Raw genomic sequence first — 27,087 nt, forward strand, 5'->3', positions numbered from 1 at the left:
TTGTATATTTCGAATAGCCATAAGACCAGCGAAATATATGTGTGTGAAGTGCACTGATGCCTTCCACGTTCATGGATAAACTTTTCGATGAGTGGTACCTATAAATGGTATGAAATATGTGTATAAGTTTAGACTATCTATGGTAGGGTCCATCGGTTTCAAATAAATTAGAAGTAGTATCCTAACTATATGCTCATAATAATGCTCTATTTATTTCGCGAAAAATGAATAATTTGAAAAATATTTTCCTAAAATTGATTGATTGTATCGTTTGAAATAATTAGCCAATGAAAAATATTTTGATTATAGACAAAAATTTATTTCTAAATATTTTCATGAATAAGGAAAATATTTTTTGTTCATTCATTTTTGTAAGCGATATAAATAATCATTTTTAGGAAAATATTTTTCAAATTATCCATTTTTTACTAAATAACTAGAACTGATTAAACATATTACTACAACTTTCCTACATCAAATGCATTTATTAATATGAACGTTATTGAACTCCCCACAGTTGAAGAAACTTATAACAATTTTTAGAAGGCGATCTTATCTAGACATGAATCCCTCGTTGCTTAAATGCATCACCTGTGGCACGCTCCAAGGGTTGACACATGTCAACCTTCTCTCTCTCTCTCTCTCCCCCATCGCTGCCACCACAATGCCACCAAAAAGAGAAAGAAAGGGGGGGAGGAGGCTAACTTCTAGCGATACGCATCAAAAATCTAACAGCCATGTAGAGTGTGAGAGTATAATAACCAACTAAAGATTCTCGTTCATCCTATCAAATTTTGAGATTTTGCCGTTTGAAAACATATATTACCAAACACAGAAGTTTTGGCACTTTTAAACATAATTCTAACACAACCATAATAATATCAAACAAAAGCTCCTAATTCTATTGTTAAGGATGCTAAAAAAAATTCCTCAAGTTGGATTGGGTCTAGGTTCAGCAGCTAACTCATCTCTCAATCATGTACCGCAGGGAGCTAGGATTAATTGTCTAAAAAGTTATAAACCTATTGTACGGCGGCCAATTCAATCTTAAACTTCAATTTAGTCCTAAACATTTTGATAATTTGTCAATATAGTCATAAACCTTTTAACAATTTGTCAATGTAGTCATAAACCTTTTAACAATTTGTCAATGTAGTCATTCCGAGTAATTTTGGCTAGAAATCCCTGAAGGACTAGGTTTAAAACTAAATTACCAAAATGTTTAGGACTAAATTGACATACTTGAAAGGTTTATGACTGAATTGACCGCCATATAATATGTTTAAGACTGAATTTAAGTTCAGCAGCTGACTCGAAATGTCTTTAAGTTAAGCAGCTGACTCGTCGCCCAATCACGAACTGCTACTCTTCACCTCCAGAAAGTCCTCATCAAATTAACAAAAAATAAAATGAAAAGAAAAAAGCCAGAATAGAAGCTAAAATGCGTTTAGTGTGGTTGAGCTTCTTAAATATAATTGGCAAGCACAAACTCTCCAATTTCAGCAAAGAATGCTTGTCGTACCACGACCGAACGTTTTACAGAACCTTCCTACTGTCACGGCCATCACTTTTCCTTTAGTGACCACATGACAAGGAAAGTATAAACTTGAACTTTAACAAGTCCACCATTATTCACTTCAAATAAATCTCCTAGAGAACATCTTCTTATTTATTCTAGGAGTAATTTTAATTCCCCCCCACCCCCAAAGGAAAGTATAAACTTGAACTATAACAAGTCCTCCATTATTCACTTCAAATAAATCTCCTAGACAACATCATCACAATCCACCTTCTTTTTTATATAAGGAAACATTTTAATTCCACGCCCCCCACCACCCCCACCCCATGGCAGAGGAGACCGCAGCAAATTCAGGCGGATTCGAGAACGACACGTCAAAATACGTAAGGACGCTGATCAAGACCACTGGGTCGCTCGAAATCCGAAGCTTCCTCCTTGTCATCGCCACCCTCATCGCAACCGTCACCTTCCAAGCCGGGGTCAGCCCCCCCGGCAGCCTCTGGCAGGAAAGCTCCAATGGCCGCGTCCCCGGCCAGGCCATCTATGCCTCTCAGAAGACACCATTATACGCGTTCCTGGTGTGCAACACGCTCTCGTTCTCATTCTCCATCAACCTTATCATCCGTCTCACCTGGGAAATGCCGTTCTTTCTTGAGGTCTTGCTGGCCAGCATGTTGATGGCCATCACATACGGCTTAGCGGTCCTCGCTGTCGCTCCCGAGTTGCCCCGGTGGCTTATCATCATCAGCTTCGTGCCATTCTCGCTAAGGTCTTTGATCGCCCTTGGCCGATATTGCAGAAATGAATATTTTAGATGTAGGTCGTAAACATTTTATTTGAGATAATTGTTTAAAAAGTCCTAGACCTATTGTACAGCGGCCAATTCAATCCTAAACCTTTCATTTGTGTCAATTTAGTCTAAACCTTTAGATGATTTGTCAATTTAGTCTTAAACCTTTTTATGATTTGCCAATTTAGTCCTAAACTTATTATTTGGATATTTAGCCGGAAGAACTACATTGACAAATCGTCAAAAAATTTTGAACTAAATTGGCAAATCATTGAAAAGTTTAGAACTAAATTAGCACAATTTAAAGGTTTATAACTAAATTGACACAATTGAAAGGTTTATGACTGAATTGGCCTCCGTACAATAGATTTATGACTTTTTGGACAATTTTCCCTATTATTTATTTGAGATTGTATGAAATGGAGAGACAATTTGATAAATGTGTGCCAACAAACTTTCCATTCGAACGATCTCCTGCTTGAGCTTGTATGAATTTAGAAGCTTATGCATTGTTGACTCAAATTCTACTTCTTGTTCTTCTTCGTTTTTACTTTGAATTTTTTAAAATAATTAAGGATATCATTAATTTTTGTATTCTAATTATATGTTTCCTTGTTGTCATTATATTGTATTATATTGTCAATATAATTTTTTATCAGCTTCATAGGATAGACAACGGAAAGCACGTGCATGGTGAAAGCATTCTACATAACTAGATTTGTCACGGGCCTTGTTAATTTTAGTTTCTAGCCAATGTGGGCTGGCTCAACTGATAAGATAACTCTCCGCACATCATGTTCGGGTTCGAATCCATTTTTTTGGAATGACCAACTAGCACGCCGACAGTCCCCTTTGGTAAGCGATCTGTAAATCCATTATAAGACCTTTTATGCCTGTGATATGCCCTAGCCTTGGCATGGGATAACCTCCCCTTCTCCTAAACTTTTTCATATAAAAAAAATTAGTTTCTGATTAAGCAGAAACCAACTGAATATAAATGATTATTAGGAGAAACCCACTCAAAGAACATTGGTTTGTTTTTTTTTTTTGGTCGATGAACATTGATTTGTTGAGTTAGGATTTATAAAGCTCAAGCACTACAAAAAAACATGGATTTTGCCACGGAAATTTGCGACGGGGAATTTTTCGTCGCTAATTTGCGACGAAATTTGCGACGGAATTTGCCACGAAATCAAAATGCGTCGCAAATTTGCGACGGATTTATTTTCCGTCGCAAATTTGCGACGAAAAATAAATCTGTCGCAAATTTGAGACGGATTTTGCGATGGATTTATTTTCCGTCGCAAATTTGCGACGGATCTATTTTCCGTCGCAAAATCCGTCGCAAATTTGCGACGGATTCCAAAAATTGTATTGCATTTTCCAATGCGTCGCAAATTTGCGACGTATTTATTTTCCGTCGCAAATTTGCGATGGATTCCAAAAATTGTATTGCATTTTCCAATCCGTCACAAATTTGCGACGGATTTATTTTCCATCGCAACGAATTTTGCCAAATTTTTCGTCGCAAAAGTCGTCGCTAAAACCTTGTTTTTTTGTAGTGTTCTAAAACTAAACCTAAGTTCTTCTAAATCTAATCACGATGATTACCATGTCTCAATCTCTCGTGATAAGGACGAGGACTACATAAGGAATATACTCCATCACAAGACAAACTAAATATTGCCTAATGAAATCAATCTAATGCAAACTAACAATTATTAATTGAAATTCAAACTAAATTGGATGATTGTCACAAGTTCAAATTCAAAAGAGATTGGACGATTTGCTACATGTCCAATTCTAAGAGAGATTAGATATTACAAATTCAAATTAGATAAGAAGATCTATTATAAACTCAAGATATTAGATAATCTCTTAAAATGTTCTCGTCCCAAATAAGCTTTTTTAGATTCAATAGGTGCAAATCTTATCTTCTTTTTTTTCAAGACTTAGATATAGATAACACATATATCTATTTAGTTGAATATGGCGGTTTCCTCCGCACGTAGCTCTTATGTATGCGTAAATATATGGGTAAATAAATTATAGCAATTTTCAAATAGATCGGAATCGGGTGAATGTATGAAATGTAAAGTCAATGTATCTATATGGGGATATCTATAGGAGATCATATAAAAGAGATATTCTCATTTAGACCTAACCAATTTGATCTAACCAATTAGATGAATTACTCCTAAAGGGTTACATTCGAATGATAAGTGAATAGAGGGCATGCATTCTATTAGAGAAATATTTAGAAGATTCCCTATATTTCCTTTAATTGATTGTAATTGATATTTCCCTTTTAGATGGTCATCCTATAAAACCGATAAATAGGTTCGTGTACTCTTCATTTGACAATGATATATATATATATATTTGCTCTTAATTTTTTTATCACATTGTTGACTTGGTATCGAGCCCTATTGTTATTTGAGAAAGCGTCAATCGAGTCTGTTTGTAACAACGACATCCACATTAGTCATGTTTCTCCACAGTGTTCGTAATACTAGTCACATCGGCCCATTTCGCAACAACCTCCCGTAGTTGTTTGACATTCCTCCGCTGCTCTAATGAAAAAAAAAAAACATCACCAGACTTGCCGCCCTTAGACGAATTAGATTATGACATTTACTAATTCGCCAAATATGAGTAATGTGTCATTGTATGTAAAAGTGTAGAAGCATATCTACTCAAGGTTCCGACGGAATTAGCGACGGATTCGAAAAATTGGTCGGTATAAACATTTCCGTCGCTAATTCCGTTGCAAATTAGCGACGGATTTGAAAAAATGGGCGCCATGTGCCGCGAAGATCACTTCCGTCGCAAATTAGCGACGGAAAATAAATCCGTCGCAAATTTGCGACGGATTTGAAAAATGCCCTTTATTTTTGGAATCCGTCGCAAAATTCGTTGCAAATTTGCGACGGAAAAATAAGTCCGTCGCAAATTTGCGACGGAAAATAAGTCGTCCGTCGCAAATTTGCGACGGATTTGACAAAAAAATTTCCGCTCATTTGAGCAAAAAAAAAGAAAAATTCCCGCCTCCTTTTTCCCCATTCTCTCTCTTCCTTTTTCTTTTTCTTGTCTTCTTCTTCTTCTTCTTCTTCTTCTTCCTCCTCGCGCGCACATCCTTTGCTCCGACCTTCTCAGCTCCTTCTCCATCTTCTTCCTCTTCCTCTTCCTCTTCTTCTCTCTCTCTCTTTCTTGATCTCTGCAGCCTGGCGATCTCTCCTCAGACCCAACGAGGAATCGCCGCGATCTGTCCCCCTCTCCGCTGCTCCAGCTCAGGTAAGATCCTCGCATTCCCCCCTCTTCGCTCCATCATCGGCCATCAAGGTGCAGTTCCACGTGTCTCCCTTCGTTTCTTTTAGCTGTTCTTTGTCTTTGGGCTTCCGGAGGTTGCATTTTGACGTTCTGCTGTTTCGATGTCCGTGTGCTTTTGGAGTTCTGGGTCTGTTCGTTTGCTTCTTCTTGTTGTGAAATTTAGGAACTTGGGGAGGTTCGAGCTGATGGGTGTGTTGTTTTTTTCCCCTCCATCGACTGTCTCGTTCAGGTCCTGTCATGAGCTGATCGCGTCTCGCTGTTGGGTCGTTCTTCCGGCGGAGGATTTTTGCGGGATCTCGAAGCGGAGTGAAGTAAAGTTGTTCCGAAGTTTAAGCTAAATCTCGTGCCTTTTTTGGGGGTTGATGACGAATACCGCGGCGACCGGCGCCGGGGCGGCCCTGGTGTTTCTGTGCTTGTCCGCGTCGTTGGCGGCGGCGGTGGTTTTGGGGACGAACTATGTGCCCACCGATAAGATCCTGCTGAATTGCGGGGCGGATCTGCAGACCACCGATACCGATGGCCGGGTGTGGACCTCGGACATCGGTTCCAAGTTCTCGTCTTCCACCGCGAACTCGATCACGGCCGCGGCCGCCACGCAGGACCCCTCGGTGCCCCAAGTCCCGTACATGACCGCGAGGATCTTCCCGTCTAATTTTACTTACAGTTTTCCCGTGGCATCCGGTCGGAAGTTCGTCCGGTTGTACTTTTATCCCTCTTCGTACAATTCGTATAAAGCGTCCAATGCCATATTCTCTGTTTCTACTGGGGATTATACTCTTCTGAAGAACTTCAGTGTGGCCCAAACGATGGAGGCTTTGAACTTTGCATATGTTTTGAAGGAGTACTCGGTCAATGTTGAGAGGCAGACGCTGGACCAGTTGGTCGCAAATTAATGACCAAAAAAAAAAATTCATCAAAAATTAGCGACGAATTTTGCCACGAATACATTTCGTCGCAATATTTAGACAAAAACAAAACATTTCGTTGCAATTTAGAGATCAAAAAAAAATTTCGTGGCACATTAGAGACGAATTTTGCGACGAATACAGTTCGTGGCTAATTTGCGACGAATTTTTCCACGAATAATTAGCGACGAATTTTGCGACGGACAATTAGCGACGAATACAGTTCGTGGTTAATTTTCGACGAATTTTGCGACGAATTTTTTGCGACGAATAAAGTTCGTGGCTAATTTGCTACGAATTTTTTGCGATGAATTTTGCGACGAATTTTTTGCGACGAATTTTTTTTCGTCGCAAATTAGCGACGAAAATTGATATTTTCCGTCGCAAAATTTTGCGACGCCGAATTAGCGACGGATTTTTTTCCGTCGCAAAATTTGTCGCAAATTCGTTTAGCGACGAATTTTGCGACGAATACAGTTCGTGGCTAATTTGCGATGGATAGTGTTCGTGGCTAATTTGCGACAAATTAATTGGGACGAATTTTGCGACGGATAGTGTTCGTGGCTAGTTTGCGACTAATTTTGTGACAAATTTTTTTCCGTCGCAAAAATTTGCAACGACCTATTAGCGACGGAATTTTTTCCGTCGCTAATTTCGTCGCAAATGCGATTTGCGACGGATTTTGCCTTTTTTTCCGTCGCAAAAATCGTCGCTAATCCGGCGTTTTTTTGTAGTGAAGTAAAAGCATCAGTTTTACATGATGTATAGGTGATTCTGCAATGGATGTTGTCAAGAGATTATTGCAATGGTGGACTTAAGATGGCGGTGAGAAAAGTAATTTTCGATCGTATGATTTACATGATGCATATATGTAGTATATGGATGACTTTATGTCTAGTCTAGAGATGATGGCAAGCAAATATAACGTATTCTAAAGGATTGGAACCTCAAAATTTATGGGGTAAACTTAATTACATCTCAAATTATTGCAAACTTATCCCTTGAGAGTTTGTCTAACAGATCTTCTTGCCCCCATCCCATTACACAAGCCCGGTGACCCTTGGGCCGCCGTTGCCCGACTGAGTTCCTCCGCCATCTCTCTCTCTTTCTAAATGGCCAAATTGGGTCGTGAACGAGGCCGCTACACCAGATTTGGGTTTCCTCGACCTCAAATATGAGGCTGCCAGCCTCGGGCAACCCTGGCTTGGCCCACCGTTTCACAATGTCGCTGCGACTACATAGGTGGTGGTGCTTTTGAGCGTTGAGTATGCAAGCCCTAAGCCTGGTTCACCGACGGACTGGGGGAAGAGAGAGAATTCGATGCGCAACAGGGCACATTTGTGTAGTGCTAAGACAAGATAGGCAGTGTGACGTCGGTTATGATGGCGAGATTGTTGACACCTAAATTTTTTGCTCAAAATTCATTTTCGAAAAATTGGAACTTGTTTTTCCACAAAAAATATTTTGGAATTATTCTACTAAAAAAAAAAAAGGAAAAGCAAGGGCCAAGGATTTGAGTGTAGCTAGCCGAGACCTGAGGGATCAAATTGCAAATGAACCAGCAAGTTGGGGCCAAAATGCAATTTCCAAAAGTTGGGGGACCAAATCGCAAAATTTGTAAAATTTGCCCCCAACCCCTTAAATCATCATTTTTACCCCTAATCAAGCTTGAAATTGAACACGGGCAAGGTCAAATTGATCATATCAAGCCAAAAGAACTAAATTGGCTCAAATCGGACATTCTCGGGCAAGAAAATGGCTAACTTTGAGGGACTTTCTTGCAATATCGGGCGGATATAACTGCAAAGCATGATCAGAGTCCAAAATTAATACACATCCACTTGCCAATTGATCAAAAATATCAGCCGAATTGTCGGATTAAAGGACTTAAACCGGTCGCCAAAACCGAGTCCACGATTTGGTCTGAATTTGAGGCTGCTGAGTAGTCAACTTCGTGGCCCCACCATATTCTACTCAGCTGCCCAATCAGCATGAAATCTGACCGAGGTGTGAGGCCATCATTAGGAGTGCAAATGGACAAAGATTTACCAGAGATAAGCTGCTGAAGGCACGTGATAATCTCAGTCAAATCTGCCCATTCAGCAGCTGCAAAGTATGATGAATTTGGTCAGGTCAGAGAGTTGGTGAAGAAGCTCAGTTTGCAGGCTTGGTATGTGGGCAATCATGGACTAAAATCTTGCTGGATTCGGTGGATAATATCTTTGAAGCACGTTCTTTGGAGGGATAACAAAGAAAGGGGCGAGACACGACGGGGGGTTCACGGTCGTTCCCGAAAAAACACCACCAGAAGCAACCCAAAGAGGAGATCAGCTCAAAAATTCCAGACTGACCCTTTGAGAGAAAAATGAGATTTTCACGAACTTCAATCCAAAATTAGCCAAAACCTTCAACTAGAGAGTCAAACTCCATTCCAAGAGCTTTCCAACCATATGTCTCACGTCCCAAATGGATGTCGGGAAGCCACCCAAAACCCCCTCGAAAAGCAGCCCATTCTCGGGTCAGGATAGAAGCCCAGAAAATTTCCAGTGTTGAAGTCAGATGGTTACTGGTGAGGGAAAGTGAGAGTTTTTCAGAATCATGAGGAACATATGAGGAAATCCATGACTTGGGAACTAAACTAGAATACATATAGTTTGCGTTGGTGTTAAATTAGTCGGAAAAAGACGTTCTTGAGTCTGGTTTTTGAGACCAACAAAAACATTCGTTGTAAGTAATTTTGTTGCAGATCCCATTTTCCAGCTTGAAGAGGCCAACTTCCGGTCGCCTTCAGAGTACGATTTCTTCGCTTCCTTGTCTGAGAGCCACCTCAAAAAGAAACTACGAAGCAAGGTAAGGACTCCAGATGTATTTTTGTTCAATTTGGACTATGGTATAACCACGGAAAATCGAGAGGAAAACTAGCTTAGAAAACTGATTTCTGATGCTGAAATTTGTGTTGAAATTTCTTCAAGAGCCCCCACATGTTGGACTTGCTACCCCCTTTGTATGCATTATTTGTCTTCACGAGCTTGATGAATGTTATACGTGAGTCCAAATGATGTATATATCAGCTTGGTTTGGTCCTTAAACCGTTGTGTGAACCCTGAGATTGCTTAGAACTCGAACAAAAAGTTGAGCCGATATGCACCACATGGATGGCTAAACGTGGATCATGCACGAAGGCATATTTGAGAGATTAGTTTGAGGTGTGTAGTTGATCATTCTTTGTTTTGTTCATCAGGTTTGAAAGCTCATGTTACCTATTTTTATTGGGATAAATTTTATTTTCCCCTATGTCTCGTAGATGATAAGTGTCAGGGGTTGAATCTGGGCATGCAACCTGTTTGCTTGGCCTGGGTTCAAACCCAGATTTTGCAAAACAAGTCAGACCCGCACATTTGGGGCTAATTTCAGTTATGTTATTGTGTGTTTTAGGATCTAATTTCTAGCTTATTATGTTCTATGCATGCAATAGTATAACCTCGATGTTTTAGTTCCTCTTTTAAATGCTCATGGGCGGAGTTGAAGACCATGAATATGGCGTGTGAAGTTGTTTAAATGCACGCCAAGTGTTCGTTGGAATGTCCAAACCATATTCCGATCTTGATATTGTTGATCCGAGCTCGGTTGTTTTGATATTCATGTTCTGGTTTGGTCCATATTCATGTAGATCAAGCATATGTCGGTTTAGTGAATTTTTTTAAAAAAAAAATTTTAAAAATGATAAATCATTAAATTTTCCAAAAAAATTTAAAATGTAGATTACTGCTAATTTGGGGCAAAAATGGCTTTTTAAAAATTTCCCTAATTTTCTAAAGTCATTTTCCTAATTTAGTGCTATTTTAGTATGTTATAACCTTTTTTGTAAATAATCTTTTTTTTGTAGATTAGAATTCTCTATCGTATTTACATGCATTTAGAGTAATTTCATGCATATATAAATTCCCACTTCACTCATGGGGGTCCTGTCGCGGGGTTTAATAACAAGGCCATGTAATATTTTGGCCGACTCGTATCGAGTTTTCCTTTCCCGTTTCCCGCATTTACTTTCAAGCCATTTCAATTTCTTGGTTGTTTACTTATCGTACTACTTTTCAATAAATTGAGTGTTAATTTCGTTTCTAGATTAGTTTAGGACTAGTTTAGATATTAAAAACAAAAACAAAAAAAAACATTTGCATTGACATTTAGCGGCTTTGATACATTAAGACCATAATTGGTAATCAAGATTGTGTGACCATTTAGATAACGCACTCTCAAGTTAGGTACCGAAAGGGCGCTAATAGAAATGTTAGCGTAAACAAGTCCCCGACCCTGATCTCTGGTTACGTAGGAATCGAGACAACACTCCCGCGTTTTGATTGGTTTCTAGCCGACCCCAATAGGCTAGTGGCAACTTCTAGAAATACTTAAGTTATCAGGATTTTAAAACGAAATCCAACGTTGCGCAGGGTATGAACTTGGGGAGAGTTCACGCCTAGATCGATGGGCCATCGGTCCGCCTTTTTGGGCAATACCACCTAAACCCATTCCTTTTTTCCCCCCGACTGAAAAAGAGGGTCGCGACAGAGATGGATGGTGCAATGGTCACTAGAGGAGAGTCGAGGAATGTATTTTATGCTTGTTTGGATCTGTGCCATGATTTACTTAAAGTCAAGGGTGTTTTGGTCCGATTGGGTAACTTTATCGGGTAAAGTTAATCATTAAATTTAGAGGATTTCCATCCTATTCTTAAAAGTCATTTAATATACTAACTATTTCGTGGACAAAGTATGTTCTCATCCGCGAACAAATTAATTTTAAGTTTTATGATTGATCTTGAATAACATATTGATATAGATCATGTTGTATATTTCGAATAGCCATAAGACCAGCGAAATATGTGTGTGAAGTCCACTGATGCCTTCCAGGTTCATGGATAAACTTTTCGATGAGTGGTACCTATAAATGGTATGAAATATGTGTATAAGTCTAGACTATCTATGGTAGGGTCTATCAGTTTCAAATGATGATGGTATCAATATACTCCAGCTTTACTGAAGGCTAGATATAAATTAGAAGTAGTATCCTAACTATATGCTCATAATAATCTTTCATTTATTTCACGAAAAATGAATAATTTGAAAAATATTTTTCTAAAATTGATTGATTGTATCGTTTGGAATAATTAGCCAATGAAAAATATTTTGATTATCGACAACAATTTATTTCTAAATAAATGAATAAGGAAAATATTTTTTGTTCATTCATTTTTGTAAGCGATATAAATAATCATTTTTAAGAAAATATTTTTCAAATTATCCATTTTTCACTAAATAACTAGAACTGATTAAACATATTACTACAACTTTCCTACATCAAATGCATTTATTAATATGAACGTTATTGAACTCCTCACAGTTGAAGAAACTTATAATAGTTTTTAGAAGGCGATCTTATCTAGACATGAATCCTTTGTTGCTTACATGCATCACCTGTGGCACACTCCAAGGGTTGACACATGTCAACCTTCTCTCTCTCTCTCCCCCGTCGCCGCCACCACAATGCCACCAAAAAGAGAAAGAAAGGGGGGAGGAGGCGTTACCAGCGCCACGCGTCAAAAATCTGACGGCAATGTAGAGAGTGAGAGTATAATAAGCAACTAAAGATTCTCGTTCATCCTATCAAATTTTGAGATTTTGCCATTTCAAAACATATATTACCAAACACACAAGTTTCGGCACTTTTAAACATAATTATAACACAACCATAATAATATCAAACAAAAGCTCCTAATTCCATAGTTAAGGATAGGATGCTAAAACAAATTCCTCAAATCGGATTGGGCTTAGGCTCAGCAGCTAACTCATCTCTCAATCATGTACCGCAGGGAGCTAGGATTAATTGTCCAAAAAATCATAAACCTATTGTACGGCGGCCAATTCAATCTTAAACTTCAATTTAGTCCTAAACTTATTGTACAACCCAATTTTGTCTTTAATCTTTCAATTGTATCAATTTAATCCTAAACATTTTGATAATTTGTCAATATAATCATAAACATTTTAACAATTTGCCAATGTAGTTATTTCGAGTAATTTTGGCTAAAAATCCCTCAAGGACTAAGTTTAAAACTAAATTATCAAAATATTTAGAACTAAATTGGCATAATTAAAATGTATATGACTAAATTGGCCACCATATAATATGTTTAGGACTGAATTTAAGTTCAGCAACTGACTCGAAATGTCTTTAAGTTAAGCGGCTGACTCGTCTCCCAATCATGAACGGCTACTCTTCACCTCCAAAAAGTCATCATCAAATTAACAAAAAATAAAATGAAAAGAAAAAAAGCCAGAACAGAAGCTAAAATGCGTTTAGTGTGGTTGAGCTTCTTAAATATACTTGGCCAGCACAAACCCTCCGATTTCAGTAAAGCATGCTTGTCGTACCACGACCAAACGTTTTACAGAACCTTCCTGTTGCCACAGCCATCACTTTTCCTATAGTGACCACATGATAAGGAAGTATAAACTTTAACTTTAACAAGTCCTTCATTATTCACTCCAAATAAATCTCCTAGAGAACATCATCACAATCCTCTCTCTCTCTCTCTCTCTCTCTCTCTCTCCAAATGACAAATCGTCTAGAGAACCCACTGAAATCGCTCAAGGAGTGGTGGTTCAATCGCCAGGACAACCGTCGGGAGCAAGAGCCCCTGAAAGAGTCTCGTGACCGCCTCCTCGTCGTTGCCACCCTCATTGCAGCCGTCACCTTCCAGGCTGGAGTCAGCCCCCCCGGTGGCGTCTGGCAGGAAAGCTCCGGTGGCCACTTCCCAGGCCAGGCCATCTATGCCTCCCAGGCAGGACAGTTCTACGTGTTCCTGGTGTGCAACACACTCGTGCTTTCATTCTCCATCAACCTCATCATATCCCTCACTTGCGGCATGCCGTTCTTTCTCGAGGTCATGCTGACCACCGGGTCGATGGCCATCACGTACGGCTCAGCGATCTTTGCTGTCACTCCTAAGTCGCCCGACCAATTCCGGTGTCTGCTCTTCACTGGCTTCGTGCCATTCTTGTTGAGGCTGTTGATCCAGATGGGCAAGTGTTGCAACCCGAGGCGCAAGTAATGCGTGTCGGAAATTGGTCGATGTTGGTCGAACGCATAATTAATTTGAGAAATAATGAAATGGTGAGACAGTTTGATAAATGTGTGCCAACAAACTTTCCACTTGAACGATCTCCCGCTTGAGCTTGTATGTATTTAGAAGCTTATGCATTATTGACTCGAATTCTATTTCTTGTTCTTTTTCTTCTTCTTTTTTTATCTTGAATTCACCAAAATAATTAAGAATATCATTAAGATTTTGTACTCTAATAAGATGTTTCTTTGACATATAATTTTTGTCAGCTTCGTAGGACAAACTACGGAGAGCACGTGCATGGTACGACTTGTTAATTTTAGTTTTCGACCAAAGTGGGTCGGCTCAGTTGGTAAGACTCAAGCTCTTCACACTCCCTACCCGGGTATGAATCTCACCTGTAAATTCACTATAGGGTTAATATCACGAAAAACCCTCAACTGATACATCTGTGATAAATTTATCATAAATCAATTTTTTAACCTTAAAAAATTCCAAACTAGTACACTTGTGACAATTTTACCCTCCATTAATTTTCATTAACTTTTACCGTCAAATTTATGAGTTGGATGATACGTGACAGTTGACGAGTGTACCGGTTTAGGGTTTTACTCTCTATTTTATCCCAAACTAATTTTTTAACCTTGAAAAATCCCAAACTGATACACCTGTGATAATTTTACCCTCAATTAGTTTTCATTAACTTTTACCGTCAAATTTATGAGTTAGATGACACGTGACAGTTGATGGGCGTACCAGTTTGGGGTTTTACTCTCTATTTGTCATATGTGTACCATTTTGTGATTTTTTGTGGTATTAATCCAATTTAACGAAGAGTAGATTTGTCACAGATATACCAGTTTGGGGTTTTTTATGGTCAAAAAATTAGTTTAGGGTAAATTTGTCACATGTGTACCTGTTTGGAATTTTTAATGGTCAAAAAGGTAAATTTGTTATAAGTGTACATATTTAAGATTTTTCGTAATATTAACCCTTCACGATAAGACCTTTTAGGTTGCGGTATGCTCTAGTCTTGACATGGGGTAAACTCCCCTCCTCCTAAACCTTTTCATAAAAATAAAAAAAATTAGTTTTTGATTACACGGAAACCAACTGAATACATATGATTATTAGAAGAAGCCCACTCAAACAACATTGGTTTGTTGAGTTAAGGATTTATAAAGCTCTAGTAGAAGCATCATATTTACATGATGTATGTATGTTATTTATTCTGCAATTGATGTTGTCAAGAGGTTGTTGCATTGGTGGCCTTAAGATGCGGTGAGAAAAATAATTTTCAATCATATGATTTACATGATGTACATACGTAGTATATGGATGATTCTACGTCTAGTCTAGAGATGATGACGAACCAAATACGACGTATTCTAAAGGATTGGGAACCTCTAAATTTATAGATTAAACATACATCTTAAATTTATCCCTTGAGCATTTGGTTGACACCTTCTCCGTCATCACCCCCATCCCTTTACACGAGCCCAGCGACCCTTGAGCCACCATGCCTGACCTAGTTCCTTCCGTCGTTGTCCTCTTTCTCTCTCTGTATATATATACATATATAGAATGGCCAAATCGGGTCGTGCATGAGGCTGCAGATTTAGGATTGCTCGACCTCAAATCCGAGGCTGCTAGCCTCAAGCGACCCTAGATCTGGGGTGGCCCGAGGCTAGGGCCGCCATTTCACGCTACCGCTATGATCACAGAGGTGGCGCTTGCGACCGTTGAGTGAGCAAGCCCTCGATCGTTGAGTGTTTCTATAGTAGACTCTAATGTGTTTCAAATTATGATGGTACCAATATACTCCACAGCATAATTAGAGGTTCGGTGTAACTTAGAAGTTGTATATGCGGATCGGAGTAAGGTCAAAATCATCGTTACAACTTTCCTGTGACAACTACAGTTCTTATAGCAAATTTTAGAAAGCCGTCTTATCTTGGACGTGATTCCTCTGTTGCTTACATCCGTCATCTGTGGCACGCTCCAAGGACCGACACGTGTCGATACAACCAATCCCAACCGGGCCCTCGCCATACTACTTCTTCAGCGCCACCACCATTGATAATCCTTCCTTGTCTTAACCTCCATTGCTTTTGTAACCCCACACAGTCGCATTTATCTCTCTTTAACTCCAATGCCTTTGCTCTGTCTCCCTTGCCTCGGTCCAGCGCCGACGCCGACCTCGTCAGCCACAACCGAGCCTGACGGCCGCGATGGACCCATCGTCATCAAATAAGACTTGTGGAAGCCTCTCCTCCAAATCTAGCCATCGCCGCCGAGTCTCACGAGATCTCGAAAGTGATGCTAGATCGCAGCAAGGTCTCGACAGCAGCGCCAAGGCCTTGCTGAGATCTAGTGGCATGGCAAAGAGATAGGAGCTAAAGAGAGTGTTATGAGGTGATGGTCGACTTGACCAGGCAAGAGTCGCAGCCACAAGTTCGATGGAAGATGTCTCAAGTGGGTGCTAGCCAATCGTGGCAGCGGCAACTGATCGAGATCGAGATTGAGAGAGAGAGAGAGGGAGAGGGTTGATAGCTAGCGGCACGTGTCAAAAATCCAACTGCACTATAGAGAGTGGGCGTATGGTAGGCAACAAAGGATTTGCGCCCGCCTTATCAAACTTTCAGATTCTGCAGTTTTAAAATACGTACTATCAAACACACAAGTTTCGACACTTCTAAACATAATTATAACACAAATAACTATATCAAACAAAAGCTCCCATCTCTATTTTCAAAGATTGGCTTTAGCTTCAGCAGCTGAGTCACCTTTCAATCATGTACTGCTGGGAGCTACAAAATAAGTGGACTCTCCACCTACAAAAGGTCCCCCACATCAAAATAAACAAAAGATAAAAAAGGAAGAAAAAGGCCAGACCAGAACAGGAACTGGAATTTGTCAACATTGGTTGAGAGCAGACAAACCCTCCAATCACAATGAAGCATGCATGTACGGACCACGACCAAACATTTCACAGAATCTTCCTATGGTCACACAGCCATCACTGACCACGACGACCAATAAAGTATGCACTTGAACTAGTCCTCCCTTGCATCACTATAAATCTCCTAGAAAGCATCATAACCATTCACCTTATCATTTTAGGAGTATCCCCTCTCCCTCGCTCTCTCTCCCCCAATGGCAAACCTTCCAGAGAACCCAACCAAATGGATCACGGTGCTGTTCAACCACGAGGGCCGCGACTCCCCGCCCGAAGTCCGCAACGTCCTGCTCGTCGTCGCCACCCTCATCGCAGCTGTGACCTTTCAGGCCGGGGTCAACCCCCCCGGCGGCGTCTGGCAGGATGGCTCCAGCGGCCGCGTCCCCGGCCAGGCCATCTACGCCTCCCAGACGGGGCCGTTCTACATATTCCTGGTGTGCAACACGCTCGCGCTCGCGGCATCCATCAACCTCATCATCTCCCTCACCTGGGGCTTCCCGTTCTTCCTCGAGGTCGTGGTGGCCACCACATCGATGGCCGTCACATACGGCTCAGCGGTCTTTGCCGTCACTCCCAAGTCCCCCGACCAGTTCCGGTGGCTGCTCTTCACCGGCTTCGTGCCGTTCCTGCTGAGGCTGCTCATCCAGATGGGCAAGTATTACCTGTGGGCTATGTCCCAGTGAACTTAATGAATTAGAAGCTGCCACATTAGTCTCAATTAATTTATTAGTTTGGATTAGTTCATCTAATGTGATGTTCAGCCTCATCTTGCTCTGAGGATCTTGTACAAAGTGCGATGATCTTGAGGGAATAACTTCATTTCTTCAATTTTACATGTTATTTGCTTGCTAGTGAAAAATTCTCTAATGTCTCATCTTTTCTTTTCTTTTTTTCGTTGTTCATCTTGTAAAAATTACAAGAAGTGGAACGGTATGAATGAGTTCATATGGAATGTGGATAATGATGTTGACTTTTCAAATAAATTAGATGAAAATCCGTCGATTTTGACCGGTGAAATGTGTGCCAACAAACATTCTACTTGAACCATCTCGTGCTTGGGCTGGTTGTTTCGCGCACCCATATGAATTTAAAAGCCAATGCATTATTGACTCAAATTTTATTTCTTTTTCTCATTAATTTCTAATTTTTGAATTCACCAAGTGGGCTCATCTAATTTGGGCCGAAATCATTTGGGCAGTCCAAAGAGCTTCAACCACCAGACCCGATCCACGGGCTATTTCAGGCCGGGTCTGCCAAGGAAAGTAATCCCGACGTTCGGACCAAGAAGAGCTAGGCCCCAGTGAAACTCTAAAAACTCTTGTCTGAGCACGTCAACAATTAAGAAAATCATTAAAAATTGATAAGTGACCTCTAATCGATTCTATATTTCTTTAGCTGTTGTGCATAACGAAATTCGGGTGAAGCGAGTGCACAATGGAGAACGTGCTTTGCTTTTGCACTTAAATAAACTTTCCTCTTTTCATCCACCACCACCATACAACTCCACTCCACCTTTTTGGGTGCATTAGAGGACTGAGGACTCACATTCCTCATAGGCACAAAGGGTCCATTTTGCACAATCAACCGAAGTTCCTATTGAATCGATTGAATGAGAATGGTGATCCACATTTTCCACCAAACGATGGGTAATCGAGTTGTCTTCGTTCAAGCTAGTTCCAACGGTGGTTGCCCTCGATCTTTATCTCCAAAGTATAACAATCTTATGGGAAAAAGAATTTTCTATAATATCAATTGTTAATCTAACTATTTTGATGGACGTTAACCCAATGAACTTATTGCTTCTATATGCAAACTGAACTAGCGATATAAGCAACGGAAATTAATAAGTTTAGGGAAAAAAGAATTGCAAACAAGATTTATAAAGGTTTGACTTGGGCATGCCTACTCCTCTCTTCTAACTCTAGTAGCAAATAGGCTAAATTCCAATACTTACGCTTTGGAGTACAAATACTACCTTATTATAAGTGTAGAATCTGTTGTCGCGCAAAACCCGACTCTCTTCTATAGTGATCTCGCCTTATACAAAGTAACTATTGAACTCTCTAGTAGCCATTCTGATACTTTGTACACACAATAAAATACATCCTCTCTCCAAAAGATAAACCACACCGCTAGGTGTTCACAAAAAGGCTATTGCACGTACCCTTGGTCTCTCGCCCAGACAAATGCCTTTACTTTTCAGTACAATCACTTCTCTTGCGTGTTTACAAATGGGTTTGTCGCTCTTGCTAACTTCTAGGAGCAGCACTCAAATGGATGTCACAAGCTTACAGAAAGAGACGGCCTCAAGAAGGTCTTAACTCATTTTCGCCTTTCCCACCTATGTAACTCCCGACCGAGTTTTTTCCCAATTCACAGAGCTCCGAAAATTTGAACATTGCACTCGGATCACATGTACCCGTTCGCTACCTAATTGGATCCATCCCCGTATTCAAAAGCTCCATCATGATCCCTGCCACTCTTACAAAGTCTTCTCACAAAGTTGTTTTGCTAAACATGATTAGGGATAATCATGCTGTTAAGTACGTCAACGAACATTGTTAACTACCAAGTGCAAGCAAGAGATGCAAGAAAGAGATGAAACGCCAGTCTCTTTCTCTCGCTCCCGGACCAGTTCCAAGCTGCCCATGATTGTCCATGTTCCATGTCGGCTGCAAGAGAATCGGTACAACTGTCAAGTAAGAACAAAAAACAAAAAACCGCAATAAGTGCCACAAATAGCCACGACACAACATACCCCCCCAGAAATAATTACATATATTCTTCTTTTGTCTTCTTTCTAATTCGTTTTTTTCATTTTTTATAAATTTGGGCACCCAGACACCCCACTGTCAACTGTCACGAAGTAGGCCTTTGCCAATTCGCCACTCAAGTTTGCCTTTTACCAATTTCTTTCCAAGCATTTGACAGCTCTGTGACAGTTTCTATGATTTCTCCGGGATGGATCCTACATATGTAAATTGTCCTTTATATTTTTTTCTCTGTCTTTCGTAGTATACGAAAATTGAAAACTTTATGATGGAGGTACAAGATTTACTCCTATTTTTTTTATACGACAATGATAAAGAAATTAGGGATCCATTCGTTAAGGATCGTTACGAACATCGACGGGTAAGAACTCTATCTTAACATGGGTGCGGTTCAATTGTCCCCTATTATGGACCTATTTGTTGTCTCAGCCGTGACATCACGTCACTTGTCCTTTACTTTGTTTCTTACCGCATCTAATTCAAGTCCTACCAAACCCTAGTTAGCACCTAATCCCTCCTCCTCCCGCACCACAGGCTACGCGACTAACCACCGCCATCGCCATCCATCTTCTTCCCCTCATCCATGACGGTTAGGATCTCGTCTTTGCCATCGAATCCCATGGCCATGGACGAGCTGCGATTGCCAGATCTAGAGGCGTTGCCCTAGGTTTTGGAACTCAAGGCTTAGGCTAAAATGGAGGGCCACGCGACGTCATTTCATGAGCGGAGACCATAGATGGGTTCTTAGTAGGAGACGACGGATCTAAACCCCCTCAACATGGCCATCTATATGCACTTTTTTGTGGAATAGCTCGAAAGTTATGCAAAATTATGAATAATGCGAGATATATCAAGATTGATGATGAATGAATACATTAGATAATGTGCGAGGTTTTGTATTAAATGTTAAATATGATCGTTCCTTTGAAAACCAGTTTGCAGTGTGTCACATTAGTTATTAGTGTACTAACTTGGTGTGAATGGCTACATTCAAAATATTAAATTTCATTGCATTTAGTTCGGTGCATCATAATCTTTGAGTTCGATGATTCCCACGTGGTACTCACATCAACCATATGCAAGTTAGGAAACATTGGCATGTGTACTAAGTCAATAAACAGCAAATTCCAGCCAGAGAACCGAACATCAATGCTGCGCTCCAGAAATGGAAGAAGAGACTTCATTAGCCAGCTGTAAAGAAGAAGCAGTCTTCAATCTGTACAAAACCAATTGCCCTCGTAATATCCAAAACCCACAAAGAAAACCTCCACAAAAAAAAAAAAGGAAAGAAACAAAGAGCGTTTCTCGACCTCAAAGTCTAATTAATATGTTAATTGCTGACACACCCAAAAAAAGAAGAGAAAAAGAAGAGACATCAAGAAAAACTAGACAGCTAATTCTTGCTTCTGATGGGAAGCTTCGTCTTCGTTGAAGCAGATGAGGTGGAGCTTCTGCGGTCTGCCATCATCTTCCATTATGCTTGGAGGGCATTGCTGCATCATCTCTCGCTGCAGATAAGAGCAGTAAGTGTGGAATGTGCTGGGCGTCACGTTTAGGTTGAAGCCCAGGCCGAAGAGGAAGTCCACCTCGAGGAAGTTCATCTCCATCGTGCTGATCCCACCGACTTTTGCGTAGTAGGCGTTATTGTAGTAACTGAAAAAAATTAAAATAGAGAAAAAAGAGTCAATTGGGGGAATTTTATCATCAAGAGTGACAATGACAATTACGTATGTGTAGCATGAAAGGAATGAGATTTTTTTTTTTCTGTTTTTTACTCGATATACATCACCAAGACATAAGTAGTTCTCAACAATGGTATCACGAAATCGAGGTGTTGTGTTTGCCGTTAGATCTTGAATTGGTATAATTTGGCTTTAAATAGGGTTTATACCATTAAAAATTTCAAATTGATACCTCATGACATGGTTACTTTAAATTAATTTTTCTCTCACAAAAAATCTCAAATTGGGTACCCATGACACATTTACCTCAAACCAATCATCGTCTCACAAAAAAAAAAAAAAATTAAACCGGTTACCCAAATTCGAATCCAAATGGATCAATGCTTGAAAAGTGTACGGATTATTTTTTGGGAACTTGTCTTCTTTAGTAAATTCGAAACATTCGAATTATGAGATATATTGTACCAAAAGGAGAAAATATATAGTTCCTTTCCATTCCATGTTTTCTTAACAACTTTGAGAGAAAATGCAACTCAAAAGCAATGCCCTTTTAATGCCATCCACTAGGGATTAATGAATCATTCATCAGTTTTCCAAAATTTGGTGGATTCTCCTAGTTGGTTTCTTCTATTTTTAGTTCTCTTTTCTCTTTTGGACACCCATCATTCCTTAGATGGATAGAAACATCATAAAAGGGTGTGCCTAGAAAGTTGAACAGCTAATTAGAATCAGCAAAGCATCCACAAATCATCATACTCCCTCTGAACAAAAACTCTATTTCAATCAAAGAAAAAGGGCAATGCTCAGTGAATTCAGACTGATTTTTTCAAACGTTGAAAATCAAGAATTCACACCAAGACTCCAATTCTGACAGCAAAGACAGCAAAAAGGGGTCGAGGACAACTCACATGTCGTCCAAGAACTTGGCAGCGACCATGACGCTGGTGATGAGGAGGCGGTGGACGTTGAGGGAGCTGATGGGCAGCGCGGGCTGCTGCTGCGCGAACCGCTCGAGGTAGACGTAGGCGACCACGAAGCACGACGGGCTGCAGTTGGCGTACTTGAAGATCCGGTCGAGGTAGCTCCGGACCGAGATCGCCGGCCGCGTCAGGCCGTGGAAGACCGAGATCCTCTGCGGCTGCTGGATCTTGCGGCGGCCCATGTCGTTGGACTCCGCCACCTTCTGGAGCAGCGAGGAGAGGAAGGCGATGAGCCGGGGCATCGCGTGCGGGCTCTCCAGATCCGCCATCGACCAACCGGCTCCCTCCTCCTCCTCCATGTTCCGTGCCGCTGCCGCCGCCGCGCCGCCGCCGATGGTTGTCCCTAGTGATGATTCTTGCCGGCGCTCGTGAAGCTCATGGCGTGCTTCTCTTCTTCTTTTGGAACTGATTGGAGCGTGAAAGAGAGGGAGAGAGATTGAGTTATTATATATAAGGTTTTACGGAACGGGGTAAGGTGGTAGTTAACTGGGCGATCTTGACGAAAATGACCCTGGCGAGCGTACATTATGGCGATCATGTCCCGCGGGTTTTGAGCTGCCGTGCCCTCGAACTCTCGAGTGCTTATGGGGTCTGAGTTGGAATTGCATTATATAATCATGGTTGGCTTTTCACGCCGTTTTCTCTTATTTTTTATTCTTCTTTTTTTTTTTGCGTTTTTCAAACTTTTAAATTGCAAAAGAGGGTAGTGTAATGGCTCTTGGAGAGTGAGGGGAAAAGGACAAGATAGTGTGGGGACTATTCTTTTAGCAAATCACATTGTGTGCTCACAAATATCTGTATTGAGGAAGGAAAAAAAAAAGTACATCATTTACCATTCATAACACTCGAGTTTCATTTGTGGGCTGCCCCTTTTCCACCCCGAATGGATCGCGTGATCTCTCACGGGTTGAGACTCGAATCGAAAAAAATGTCCTACTACTGGTGTCGGAAATCGAAATTCGGGGTAAGAAATAATTTTAAATTAAGAGGGGGACCCGGACGAGATAACGCGGTGGATTTCAAAGAGAAGTGCCGGAAGTCGGAAATAGGGTGGAAAAGCCTTTTATTTATTTCTTCCTACGTACTTGTATTGGGAGAGATTAGGCCATGGGAATGGCATATACCCCATTACCCATCATGTGTTGGGTGTCGATTGTAGCCTTGGTTGGGACCACTTTTTGCAAGAGGCTTCTTTTCATGCCTTGTGCAATTTTCAATTTTTTATTCATTTCCTAAATTTTTCGTTTTCGTTTTTTTTTTGGGTCGTGAAATGACAAGAGCCGAGAGATCTTTGCATGTGTCGTACCCCTAAGAGAAGGGCGCGATCTCTTGCTTCGATCGTGCATGTGGTCCGTGAATCTGGAGGAGCAATTTGGGGCGACATTGAATTGGATTTTGCTGTGATTTGCATGATGGCCAAATAGCCTAACAGCCCAAAAAAAAATTAAAAAAATTGAAAAAATTTGGGAAATGGGTTTTGTTTTCCGGGTTTGAATTTTGAATTTTTAGAGTTAATTATGGGGCATCATTAAAGTAATCAAGACACTAAGGAAATGGTCTCATGATGATGTGGAAAGCTTGCGTTTCTCTCTGTAAATTTGAACTTAGAAGGCCCGTCGCCCACATGCTGCTTGCGACTTGGGTCAAGTCAAAGAGCATTAGGGTCGCTATCAATTTAAAGGCATGCGCAAATTGGTTTTGAGTTATAAAAGTTGATCACAATTCAAGAAATTTCTCCAAAACCCATTATAAATAAGTAAATATCTGATTGACGAAATATCTCGTGAACTTCGTGAATTATTTAAGACGCCGTTATAACACGATTAGTGTATCCCCGGCTCTCTTTTCGGCATCTAGTAGTTGGGAAGTCGAATGCCACGGCTAGGCCCTTCCGATTCGACCCTGCATAGTAAAGATATCATTTCGGGAAAATTCACTAAGATTTTCATTACTTTCAGTTATTTTATTTGGTGCTTCATCGATCCCGCATCTCTCCTATTGAGATAGGGTTCTTTCTCGGTTACCGAGGGAGCAAAAAATGGAAGGGAAATTCCACCGAAATTGTAAAGACATCAATACTAAGACTTTTTTCGTCTCACCGATATCCCAAACTTATATAAGTGACCCATGAATTACCTTCCGCCACGGTTCTACCCATAATGACCGTTAAAAATCCGATGTGGCAATGACGGCGTCCGTATCCTGCGGTGAAAACTTTAGGTTTTTTTTTTTCATGAGATTATCGAAAGACGAGCTTCATGTAATATATATATAGAACGGGCACATAAATTACCTTCCGCTACTGTTCCGTTCACAATGACCGTTAAAAATCCAACGTGACGGTAAGGAAAAGAAATCCGAAAACTTTATGGTTTTTTTTTAATGAGATAACCCAAAGACGAGCTTCATGTAATAGAGATTGGACCTATAAGACATCCACTTTCCATTTACATATCATCTTAAAGAGGAGAACAAGTGAATTTTCACCAACCTGTGGATTCACTTCTTTTTGTCCATTCCCCAAATGAATTGAATACACAAAAATGCCAACTTTGCACACTCAATAATACAGTTGTACCAAAAGCACTGCTCCTGCCAGGCGAGGGAGGAGTACCCAAATGGATCTTAGCTGTCCCAGATGTTCAGAACCGTGGTACCCCTCAAATAAGTGAATCTTGTGGTACAATATTTACATTTTCTTAAACACACAATTAATAAAAAAAATAACCCAAAAATTTAAAAAAAAATAATTAATTAGTGGGGGAGATAAAATTCAACTGCCTACCTGGAACCCATGCTCCTCTTGGAGTGAAACAGGAGCAAAGCATGTCCTGAGGAGGACAACACGACATTGTCTTTTTCTCTTCAATTTCTTTTCCTTAAATTAGAGCAATTTTATTTAAATCAAAAACCCTGTTGTGCATGAATTGCTTTGGTTTCATGCAACCTTATGTTCTAATAAAGGCCCATGTGATGTCCCATGTGATCGCTCCATGCGAAATTTTGAGCGAGTCCATCCCGGGCGTAATATCCGCCTATCACACAAATTAAAAATATATATTATATAATATATAATATATATATATAAGCTGGAATTTCCAGAAATAATAATGGGAGAATTTAGTCAGATGAATGTGTTGGTCCAAAAACGAGAGGGGTGTCGTTGCTGTTGCCCACATGTTGTCATAGTGAATGGGACGAGAGGCGGTGGGTCCCCTTTCCTGCCTATTTTAGCGGCGGTGACCCCTTCGCTTACGGACTAAATTGTAGCCTACGTAGCAAAAATATATTTTTTTAGGAAAAAAAACACCAAAAATATTAAGAGTTAATATTAAAAAAAACTCAAACCAGTATATCTGTGACAAATTTATCGCAAATTAATTTTTTTACCACAAAAAATCCCAAACCGGTACACCTATGACATTTCGTTAAATTTTATCGTCAAATTGCTGAGTTCGATGACACGTGATAGTTGACGGATGTGCCGGTTTGAGGTTTTAATGGATAGATTTATCAATTTATGATTTTTCATGGTATTAATCTAATTTATCATGGGGTAAATTTGTCATAAGTACACCAGTTTGGGGTGTTTTGTGGTCAAAAAATTAGTTTTGAGTAAATTTATCACATGTGTATCAATTTGGGGTGTTTTATGGTCAAAAAATAGTTCGGGATAAATTTGTTACGGATGTACCAAAAAGAGATTTTTCGTAGTGTTAACCCAAATCCTAAATTATATACACTTTTTTGTGACAAAAAAATCACGAACTTGTATCTGTATAACACATTTACCTTACGTCAAAGTTCTGTCAATGATAACCCTTAAAATCTACCTTTATGGATGTTAGAAAGCAAACAATGTTGACATGACACGCACATGGCTTAAGTAAAATAAAAACGACGTTGTTTTAGCTGAAAAAACATTTGACGGAACCTTGTCGGAAGGTAAATATATCACATAGGTACAAGTTTAGGACTTTTTAGTTTATGGTAAATATGTTACATATGTACAAGTTTGAGTTTTTTCTGTAAAAAAAAAGTACAAGATAAATATATCACGGTGGGTATAGATTGAGATTTTTTGTGACTTTTTCCCTTTTTGTAGTACGAAACACTTAAAATTTTTTAAAATCTATAAATAATGACGCATGGGGTTGTATATATTACTTTTCATAATTTTTTGTGACGTGATGTAATTTTCTTTATATTTTTGTATTGTTGCGTAGAAAGTCGTACTTAAAAATTATTGGCAACTCCTTTGAGTACCTTCCCAAATCCGAAGTGCACAAGTAGCGATTCGTAGAATAGCTTGAAATTCATTGGGTACGATGAAAATGTGATTTTCATTCGAGCTTCAATCATATTCCCGTATCATATCAGAAATTAGATTTGTCAAAATGGATCATAAACCCATTGTTTAACTCATATACGGTGGGCCGAATTGTTTTATGGGTTAGCTATATTCAGTAAATGAATCATAAATGAGTTTAATGGGTCTAAACATTGTATGGGTATTACTTACTTAAATCTAACCCATATCTATAACTCTCTTTTCATTCTCTCTCGCCCTCATTTGATCTCGCGCTCACTCGCTCCGCACTCTCACCTCAGTTTGGATATGATTTTCCTGGATTTTGTTAAATATAGAAGTGTTTTAGTAATATAGGTCAGGTGGGGTATGACTGGGTATGGATCGAGTTGGGTAGAGGTCATTAGATTTACATTGCATGAAAATGAGTCAAAACGAATTCAATAGGTCTATTTGGATCGGACCATTTGCGCCCCGACCTGACTCAACTCACTCGATTGATAGGTCTATCAGAAATTCATATGTAGTGACGGGTGGTAACTTATTTTTTCGGCTCTGTTCGATTAGAATCGGGTCTATCATGACGATGAATGTTCGAGGCAATAACTTATTTTTATTTTTTTAGGGTTAGCTGTGAAATCCGGGGCTCCTCCTCTCTATAGACGTGGGGAACCAAACATGGAGTCAAACGTATGTTCAAACGACACAAAAACCTCCGA

At 40.0% G+C, this 27,087-nt stretch overlaps 4 protein-coding genes across 4 annotated transcripts; 3 read left to right on the forward strand and 1 right to left on the reverse strand.

Moving 5' to 3' along the window:
- The first annotated feature begins 5,461 nt into the window (after nucleotides 1-5,461).
- On the forward strand, nucleotides 5,462-6,559 carry LOC115684460 (receptor-like protein kinase FERONIA). The gene is made up of 2 exons (XM_030609200.2): nucleotides 5,462-5,603; nucleotides 5,869-6,559. Exon 2 carries the CDS (start codon nucleotides 6,002-6,004, stop codon nucleotides 6,530-6,532), a length of 531 nt encoding a protein of 176 aa, XP_030465060.1. The 5' UTR covers nucleotides 5,462-5,603; nucleotides 5,869-6,001; the 3' UTR covers nucleotides 6,533-6,559.
- Nucleotides 6,560-13,157: 6,598 nt separating this feature from the next.
- On the forward strand, nucleotides 13,158-13,769 carry LOC130139941 (uncharacterized). Its single transcript, XM_056317943.1, has one exon. The coding sequence runs from the start codon at nucleotides 13,158-13,160 to the stop codon at nucleotides 13,653-13,655; it is 498 nt and encodes a 165-aa protein (XP_056173918.1). The 3' UTR covers nucleotides 13,656-13,769.
- A 3,031-nt stretch (nucleotides 13,770-16,800) lies between these two features.
- On the forward strand, nucleotides 16,801-17,510 carry LOC115684459 (uncharacterized). Its single transcript, XM_030609199.2, has one exon. It carries the CDS (start codon nucleotides 16,824-16,826, stop codon nucleotides 17,307-17,309), a length of 486 nt encoding a protein of 161 aa, XP_030465059.1. The 5' UTR covers nucleotides 16,801-16,823; the 3' UTR covers nucleotides 17,310-17,510.
- Nucleotides 17,511-20,550: 3,040 nt separating this feature from the next.
- LOC115684420 (cyclin-U4-1) lies at nucleotides 20,551-22,433 on the reverse strand. The gene is made up of 2 exons (XM_030609148.2): nucleotides 21,988-22,433; nucleotides 20,551-21,050 (listed from the first exon to the last, which is right to left on the reverse strand). Exons 1-2 carry the CDS (start codon nucleotides 22,356-22,358, stop codon nucleotides 20,783-20,785), a joined length of 639 nt encoding a protein of 212 aa, XP_030465008.2. The 5' UTR covers nucleotides 22,359-22,433; the 3' UTR covers nucleotides 20,551-20,782.
- Between the last annotated feature and the right edge of the window lie 4,654 nt (nucleotides 22,434-27,087).

This window comes from Syzygium oleosum, unplaced genomic scaffold (genome assembly GCF_021117445.2).
Source record: "Syzygium oleosum isolate NSW1041296 unplaced genomic scaffold, Sole_v2.1 Sole_v2.14, whole genome shotgun sequence".
NCBI lineage: Eukaryota > Viridiplantae > Streptophyta > Magnoliopsida > Myrtales > Myrtaceae > Syzygium > Syzygium oleosum.

Bases quoted from the DNA above. Each gene is read 5' to 3' on its own strand.
- LOC115684460 (XM_030609200.2), top strand. From the start codon at position 6,002: ATGACGAATACCGCGGCGACCGGCGCCGGGGCGGCCCTGGTGTTTCTG.
- LOC130139941 (XM_056317943.1), top strand. From the start codon at position 13,158: ATGACAAATCGTCTAGAGAACCCACTGAAATCGCTCAAGGAGTGGTGG.
- LOC115684459 (XM_030609199.2), top strand. From the start codon at position 16,824: ATGGCAAACCTTCCAGAGAACCCAACCAAATGGATCACGGTGCTGTTC.
- LOC115684420 (XM_030609148.2), bottom strand. From the start codon at position 22,358: ATGGAGGAGGAGGAGGGAGCCGGTTGGTCGATGGCGGATCTGGAGAGC. The intron at 21,051-21,987 runs GTGAGTTGTCCT...AATTTTTTTCAG, and splicing joins GCCAAGTTCTTGGACGACAT to TTACTACAATAACGCCTACT.